Source organism: Pygoscelis adeliae, unplaced genomic scaffold (genome assembly GCF_000699105.1).
Source record: "Pygoscelis adeliae isolate BGI_AS28 unplaced genomic scaffold, ASM69910v1 Scaffold286, whole genome shotgun sequence".
Taxonomy (NCBI): domain Eukaryota; kingdom Metazoa; phylum Chordata; class Aves; order Sphenisciformes; family Spheniscidae; genus Pygoscelis; species Pygoscelis adeliae.
In genome coordinates, this window is record NW_008825076.1 from 7,439,975 (window position 1) to 7,448,562 (window position 8,588).

Below are 8,588 nucleotides of genomic sequence, written 5' to 3' on the forward strand. Positions count from 1 at the left end.
GCCTTGTTAAACCTCATGAGGTTCACACGGGCCCACTTCTCGAGCTTGTCCATTTCCCTCTGGATGGCATCCCGTCCCTCTGGCGTGTCGACCGCACCACTCAGCTTGGTGTCATCTGCAAACTTGCTGAGGGTGCACTCCATCCCACTGTCTATGTCATCGATTAAGATATTAAACAGCCCCGGTCCCAATACGGACCCCCGCGGGACACCACTCGTCACAACCGGTTGTTCTTCTGGCCTGTTTTTCCCCAGCTGTACAAACCTGTTCAGGTTCCTCAGTTGAAGCCAACGCGGTGCAGGGCCTGGGGAAGAGCTGTGCTGGTGATCGAGCTCATCCCCAGCACATGGTTCTCTGCCAGCCTTCCCATCTGGGAGCTTTTCCATCTCAGTAGCTCAGCGGGGATCACAGGGCTACATGGCAACGCACTGGGGAGATGATAGACTAATCCAGGATGACCTAGTGGATTTATCAAGTAACACGTGAATTAATGATGTTCTCAGGATCCTGTCCCAACGGAGGCAGCAGAGGGCAGGACACGGCTACAGCGCCAGTTCTATAACTGCCTTGGGAGACATGGGCACGTCACTTAGCCTTTAGTTCTGCAGCTGAAGGGAAGCATAGAGCTGTCAACCATTGTAAAGCAATGATGTATCTGTGCAAGAATGTTTTATTATATAAATGTATGTATATAAATTCTTTTTTTTTTAAGAATGAGCCGTTGTAGGCAGTTCCAGCTGTTTTAAAATCTATGTCTCTATTTAAAAGATAGCATTACTAATTACACCTGGCAATCAAATAGTCTGCAGAAAGGTATCAGCTGCCTTTTCCTGCTGTTCATTCTGTAGGCAAGAAACAAAGGTATGTTAGACAAGAGAGCAAATGAAATGTTCAAACGATTATTCTCTAAAACTGGAAAATAAAAGGCTGTGCTATCAGATCAGAATTTTAACATATACTGTTTCCACTGGCTCCCGAGATAAAATCTTTTATTGTTGAGTATAACCATTGTTAAAGGTCACTATTGCAAAGGCTACATCATTTAGATGAGATGAGATCCCATTTTGGATAAATTCACAATTTTTCTTCCTAACAAGGAGATAGTATCGGGATTTGAATGTACAAGAGTGCCGGGTTACAGATTAAAGGCTTTTGTGTTCTGGAAACCACACTATGCCAGATTTCATGAATTTCAGTGAGACATGCAAGTCCCCAAAGTCAAGTAGGTTGATTAAAGTGGTTCTTTATAGCCTTTGAAATACAGATAAAGTACAACTTTCCTACATAGGGTTAATGTAGAATTTTTTTTCCTTGACAAGGCTATATGCCTTTCCAAGGACATAATTTTAATCTCTTTTTAAACCTTTCATATGAACATTGTAAAAAGCTCCTTTGTGTTGTAATGCATTTTTATAAAATACCTAAATTTCTATGCAAACTTCAAACCTCGTTTCATAAGATATATTTATCTGGAAATGGTTATCTTGCAGTAGAATAGTGTCTTGGGTCATCATTTCTGTGGCATCTTTTCATACTGTCACAAGAATGTAACATCTGATAATGAAAAAAAATTAGTGCTCATTGTCAGACATGCAAACTTCTTTTTTTCAAAATATCCTTTTACTATTACGTGCTCTTGTCTCTGAACTCCTGGCAAGTAACCAAGGTGAAACCTGCACGTTCCTTCCTCACACCAGAGAGTCTGAAATGAGAGGGTTTTCTGCTGCTGCTTCTGAAAGAAAGAGTATTGCTTTCTTCTCTGTTCTGCTTTGTCTTCATATTCAAAGAGTAAATCTTATAATTTAATCCAAAACTAGTCATTACTTGAGATTTTGAAAAAATAACACCAGTAAAAACAAAGTATAAAGCCAGTGACTGCCATCAGCTGCAAGAACACAGTGGGTGTTGTCTGCGCCCCATCAGAAGATCAGCTTTAAAAGTGCAAAAGTTTAGGGCTTGCTGTTGTTTTTCAAACTCATCCGGCAGAAGTGAAACCAGCACGTTGAGACCGCACTGAACATCGCTCATCGTTCCTTGTAGAATCTCCCAATAAACAAGTGGGTGGTCTGGCTCCACCACACCATGCATAGAGCTGTGAGAGCTCCTTTGCAGGCAGGTGAGGCATTTTAGAGTAGAGTAGAGTAGAGTAGAATAGAATAGAATAGAATAGAATAGAATAGAATAGAATAGAATATTTCAGTTGGAAGGGACCTACAAAGATCATCTAGTCCAACTACTTGACCAATTCAGGGCTGACCAAGTTAAATCATGTTATTGAGAGCATTGTCCAAATGCCTCTTAAACACTGATAGGCTTGGGGCATCAACCACCTCTCTAGGAAGCCTGTTCCAGTGTTTGACCACCCTCTTGGTAAAGAAATGCTTCCTAATGTCCAGTCTAAACCTCCCCTGGTGCAGCTTTGAACCATTCCCACACGTCCTATCACCGGATACCAGGGAGAAGAGATAGCACAAACCACTGAAGATAAAGGCAGAACTTCCAAAGCATGCTTTAAAAGTTGGTGAGCTAATTGTCATGCACTTCCCTCCGCTCGGCTGGGCAAGGCTGACTCCTGCCCGACTGCGATGAGCCGGTGCCTGCAGCCCAAGCAATTCATTTCTGAACGAGCACCGTGACAGCTGGGCCTCATACCAGCAGAGCAAAACTGCGAGCTGGCAAGAGTGCATTGGGCTTTATAGATAACATTTTGGGAAGCATTTGCCACATGGCATGTAACTAGTCTGAAGTATGATATGCATACGTGAATTGACTGTGGAGTAGATACAAGTGAACGTGAAGTTGAAGCAGGGACGCTGCAGTGCAGGGGGGGTGTTGTGGGCATGAGCCTGAAAAACCAACAGCAAAGAGGCTTATGTAGGGGTTGCTGACTGGTGTAATGCAGAGCAGGCGTGCCGTGGGCTGCCTCAGAAAAAAGTGAGGACATCGGTACTTAGAAGGGTGATCGTCGTTCAAGACCACACCAGCGTGAGTAGTTCATTCGTAACACATGATTAAGAAATGAGCGTCTCAAAATCTGATTTGCATGCAAAATGTGGTTGACTTTATGGAGATTTTGTGGAGATTCGAGTGAGCTTGTGGTCTCTGCTGCACAACGGCTACAGTGGAGCGAGAACCTGGAGGTCACTGCTTGACTGTCACAGAAGCTGATACCCAAGTCTGACCCATATGGCGTAGAGGGGGTAGGATAACTTGCAGACCTAGTACAGTCATCCGTACAGCAAATGATATTGGCAATTAAAGGTCAGAGAATTGATAGTAAGGCTTAAGAAAATGGCAATTAGGCTGCTAGGAAGAAAAGCTAAATTACCGGTAGTAGGAATAGAGGGAAAAAAAAGAGGATTATTGATCTAAATATCAAGTTGGCAGATACACAGAGTACAATCTAGAGGTTTTTTACACCTCTGGGCTTATTCAACCCTCACAATAAAAAATGCAGGCCCTATAAAGATGGAATAAGAAGCAATCAATTAGGATGGCATTTGCTTGTTTCCGCACTGCAGCTGGGCAGGCACATCACAGTTAATGATTTATTGCGAGATTTTCGTCTTTTTTTTCCATTTTACACAGATTGCTGCAACCAGACTGCAGTTGTTTATTAATTTGCCTGCTATTCAAGCGTCTTTGTTAAATATGGTGTGGAAAAGGTAAACAGTTGGCTCGCATGCCAGCACTTGGTTGGGAGTATGCCCTTAAGCGTGGAGGAGCTGTGGGTTGGTATTCAGGCTGGGTGCCTGCTCACACAGTTTGCGTAGGCAAACGCAGCCCTCTGTGTGCTGGCTTCCCCAGCTGCACGTCGCGTCGTATCCAGAGCTTGCTGCATAACGGGGTGGCCTGGCAGCAGAAAGTGGTGAGAGGTGGGACACCGCGCGCCACGTGCACACGTGTGCTCACTCACTCCCATTTCGGTTTCTCTCGACCTAGGGGACCTAGAGAGAAGATGCAGCACTTTGCAGCAGTCATAGCTGTCAGGGGAAGGGCTCAGGGACTAATAAGAGGACTGAGATACCCTTATGCTTCTGCATTAATCCATAGCTATAGGTCATAAAACACTGTTTCTCTAGGCAATTCAGCCTTCATAAACTACTTCTGCCTGTAACAAATGTTGCGTCATCATTAGCAAATCTTGGAGACAACACAAAAATCTTTCCTGCAGACATTCATGTGAACAAGTCTTTGCTTTCACAGCTTTTTAGCAAAACCAAGTAGAAAAAAAGTAAGAACATTGGAAAAAAGGAACTCCCTTTAGAAGGAGGCCTGAATAATTATCTTTGCATTCATCCATCTCAATTCCACACCTCCCTAGGAGTGGCTGCAGTGAGCTAATTGGTTTTACTCTGCTGTGCGTGGCTTCACTGCCCGGACTCCAGATTTATTGCACAAAGTCAAGTCATTGTGTGAATTCATCATTTGTCCCCCACATCAATCCCTTTCTCCTCCTGAGTGATATTTGTCTGCGTGTTTATATGCTGTCAGGTACCGAGTGAGACAAAAGACAAACTCCGGGATTAATCAGTTTTACTATAATCTGATGCAACCTGAAAATCAGAATGAATTATTGCCTTTTCAGCAAGACATGGCTTCAGACAGGCCAGCTCCAGAAGAATGAGAGGAGGAGTTTTGCCAGCACAGGCTTTTATGGGAGGGGAAGAAAAAAGACCCTACAGAATTTAAGGATTTAAGAACGTGCCGGGTTCAGAACAAATCTTTATCTCAGAAGGGAAGCGGAGTGTGTAACAATCAGCCATAGAAATCCTTGTGAATGGTCTTTAAAAAAGCACTCTGGAAATTAAGGACTTCAGATGCAACAATTGAAAGTGAAGCCAAATGAATTACAGGGGAATATGAGTAAATGCTGCAAGTATAGGTCAAGCACTGCTTTATCAATCTTATGTTTACTCTAGCAGCTCCTCCGTTGCCCATTGTTTTACCTTGTTTGAATAGATATGCCTCTCTTTATTTGAAAATCAATTGTAATCTTATGAAAGAAAACTTACAGCAAGGGGAATGCTGGAAAGCAGCACAGTGAAAGATGTCATTGTTCATTTTCCTAGATTACTCCAGGGTAGGGAGGGAATGACATTAAAGAAGTGTGGGTAGCTTTGAGCTGCCATCCTTCCTTTAGCAGATGTAATTTAATGTCATTACTTAATTTTATTAAAGGTAAAGACAATTGCGGACAATACACATTACAGCATTTACTTATAATAATGATAGTGGGGGAGTATTAGAAGGAGGAAAGACAGGCTGCAGTTTGGATTCCCAGTAGCTGCTGATCTGTAGCTGATGTAAGTTGTTCTGTTCCTCGTGGTGCATCTCTCCAAGATTTGCTGCTTAACCTGAATAGCTTTGGATGGCTCCTTTGATTCCTGTGTTTGTACTCTGTTCTCAGCAGAAAAATATTTGGCTTTATAAGCATAATAGACAATATCCACCCTCAGTGCTGCATAGGACTGATCATTCCCTAACTATACCTAATAGGTATCAACAACTGGATGAGCTCCTGGATTGCTCAGTATATGCAGAGCATTGTGGGTTTTACCCTAATGGAAAAGCTTTATAGACTGTTATGATCTTCCTCCAGTTTTAAACGGAGCTGTGCTTGTGTATTTATAATTTTTAATATACCTCATATTTTTAAAATACATCTTGTAGTAAACTTTATCACTAAAGGCCGAAAATGGATGTTGTGATGGCTTTTACAGAAGCTGCTGTAAAATCTGTTGGCAATTGTGTGGGATTTTCCATGTGACCCAAACTCATTGGCAGCAGCTGTGTTATGATCTGCTAGAGGTGTTCAGCAGCCTGTAGGACTGGCCCTCTTCAATGTCTTAAATACAGCTGATGGCGTGCTGTTGATGAGTTAACTCTGGTTCTGCAAGGCATAAGCCTGGTAGTAATGGACAAAAAACCTGTGGTCCTAGATGGAAGATTTGAGATGGTTGCACAAAGTGCTTAACTCCTTTGAAATTACAATACGGTACCTTGATGTTAGCGGTGCAGCCACCTCCTAAAAGAGGCTGGGGGCTCATCAACTTGTCATGGCTGGCATGCCATACAACATTAATTTAATGTAATGGGCGATAACTAGTGTGGATTTAGTAAGAGACGATCCTGCTTAACTAATCTCCTTGAGTTCTTTTGAGCAGGTTTCAGACAAGGTTGATAATAGGAGTGTACATATGACATGATCTAATGGATTTTTTCAAGAGGCTTTTGATAAATTTCCATATATTTCCTCTGCTTAAGCTGTGTGCCGCAGAGATTCCAAATCGGGCAAGAGAATGGGTAAAAAACGAGTAAAATCATGGGAAATAAAGAGAAAAGAAGAGCTGTAGCATGTACTGGAACTAGAATTATCCCGCAGCTTCCCACTGTTCTTCCCCACCACTCAGCACGGCTGGAAAGAGATGCCATCTGCATTCACTAATGAAAACTTGTTTAGGACAGGTGCATAACAGAAAAGAGGGCAAAATGCCATTCAGGATACCACTAAAGGACAAATTTAAATTTACATTAACATAAGGCAGATTGAATATTTTTGCTGTCAGCGGTGGAATAATATATACTAAATATAAATGCATATAACTGAAAGACTCCAATGGATGGGTATGGGTTAGGAGTGGAAAGGGACTCTTGTGCTAACAAAGGAATGATTTATTATCATTTACATAACCTGGCATTTGTGCACACCAAAGGCCAGATTTTCAGAAGTGTTCTGCTCCTGCAGTTTGGGGCCAGATTTCAGTTGCAGACTCAGAGCCAGCCGCTCCCATTGTTTCCCCAGCGTTTAATTTGCCATATGTCAATCAGAGTGTTGATTTGCAAGTGCTGCTAATAGGCGATGCTGAGAGATGAGGACAGTTGAAAATTTGGGAATGTGTCTTACTGGCAGCTTTTGAGCCCCAAACACTGGAAGTATTCACAGGCCAGGATCCCTGATCAGCCGTGTGATAAATCAAGGACTGGGAAGCAGAAAAGAATGCAGCTAATGCATCAGGATATGCCTGAACTGGACATGCTCCATGAAAATCAGTGCTAAATGAGAGAATTAAGCACAGGAAAGGCTGTGGCAAAATCACAAGAAACACTTTAAATAATGAGACAAAATCAAATCAAGGGCAAGAAAGAAAGAAAATGAAGTCACTGAAGAAGCAATAAAATGCCATCACTGAAATCTGAGAGAGGCAAAATACCTCAGGTTAAAGCAACCTAGTCATCTAAAAACTGCACATTTTAGTCTGCCATTTTTACCTGGTGTTGCCAGTTAACTCTCTGATTGCTGTAACTGAACGAGAATATCAGGAACACTTTTTGTTCGTTTACTTCAACCATTTGCTGAAACTTGGGCAGTGGCTGGGTGGTAGCGGGTTTGTTCTCCTTTGGGCTGAGAGGTGAGACTAGACTTAGAAAGGTTTGGAAAAATATTCAAAGAAAAAAATAGGAAAACCAGAAGTGAGAAAGGGATGTGTCGCTCATGACATAGAACCCCGTGGTCCTCTTCAGGGGACTGATTTCCCAGTCGGTGTGCTGATGTAGAGGAGAGGGGAGGTAGCCATGAGGACTGACAGAAAGCTCCCACCGTGACCGCTCCTGTCTTTTATTTGCAGTTTTCAGGAGAAGTTCCTGAGAACAGAGTGGAGGTTGTGGTGGCAAATCTGACGGTGATGGACCGGGACCAGCCTCACTCCCCCAACTGGAATGCCATCTACCGCATTATCAGCGGAGACCCCTCTGGCCATTTCACCATCCGGACAGACCCCGTCACCAATGAAGGCATGGTAACCGTCGTGAAGGTAAGGGGGAAGCCAAAGTAAATCCATGTTTGTCACCCTCTCAGCTTGCTAAGGCCACAAGTTTTGCCAGAAGCCTGCAGTTATTTCATGCCTTCTCTACCTGGGAATGCAAGTGCTTGAATCTGTTGTTTCCCATCTCTCTCTCTCTCTCTGCAGAAGTCCTGAATACTTTTACTTCAAGCGTATGCCACTGGCTCTGGGTTTCCCCACTCAGTCTAGCGCACCATAAGCTTTCATAAACTCTTACCTGCTGAAGGCTCTTCCCAGCATCCGAGCCTGACCTCCACGTCCTGCTCCTCCTTAGCTTCTTGAGCACTGTAAGAGGGAATGGCGCCTGGGCTGTGCAGATCTGCCCTGCCTGGCAGGTTGGGGCAGAGGCTGCACCTTCTCCGTTATGAGCCAGAAAACTCCCCGTTAGCTGTGAATTGGGGGTAGCATTTCACTGCAGAGGATCAGTCAAGTGATCCTCTGTGAAAGCAGGGAGCGCAGGAGAGATTTCAGGAGGAGTGAATTTCCTGGTAACAGAAGGAGAGGAGAGGTTTTCCTCTGATTGAGTTGCTTGGGAGAAGAAAGTTGGAGAAATTTTCCTTTTCCTAGTATCAAGCAGTAAATCATAGAATCATAGAATCATTAGGGTTGGAAGAGACCTCTAAGATCATCGAGTCCAACCCTCAACCCAACACCACCATGCCCGCTAAACCATGTCCCTAAGCACCTCATCTACCCGTCTTTTAAATACCTCCAGGGATGGTGACTCAACCACTTCCCTGGGCA

At 43.5% G+C, this 8,588-nt stretch overlaps 1 protein-coding gene across 1 annotated transcript in view; it reads left to right on the forward strand.

The window, feature by feature from the left end:
- The window catches only part of CDH4 (cadherin 4, type 1, R-cadherin (retinal)), a 188,882-nt gene that overhangs the window by 153,461 nt on the left and 26,833 nt on the right, over positions 1-8,588 (forward strand). The window contains exon 8 of the mRNA XM_009326875.1: positions 7,629-7,814. Coding sequence (XP_009325150.1) covers positions 7,629-7,814 — 186 coding nt within the window. The remainder of the gene's footprint in view (positions 1-7,628; positions 7,815-8,588) is intronic.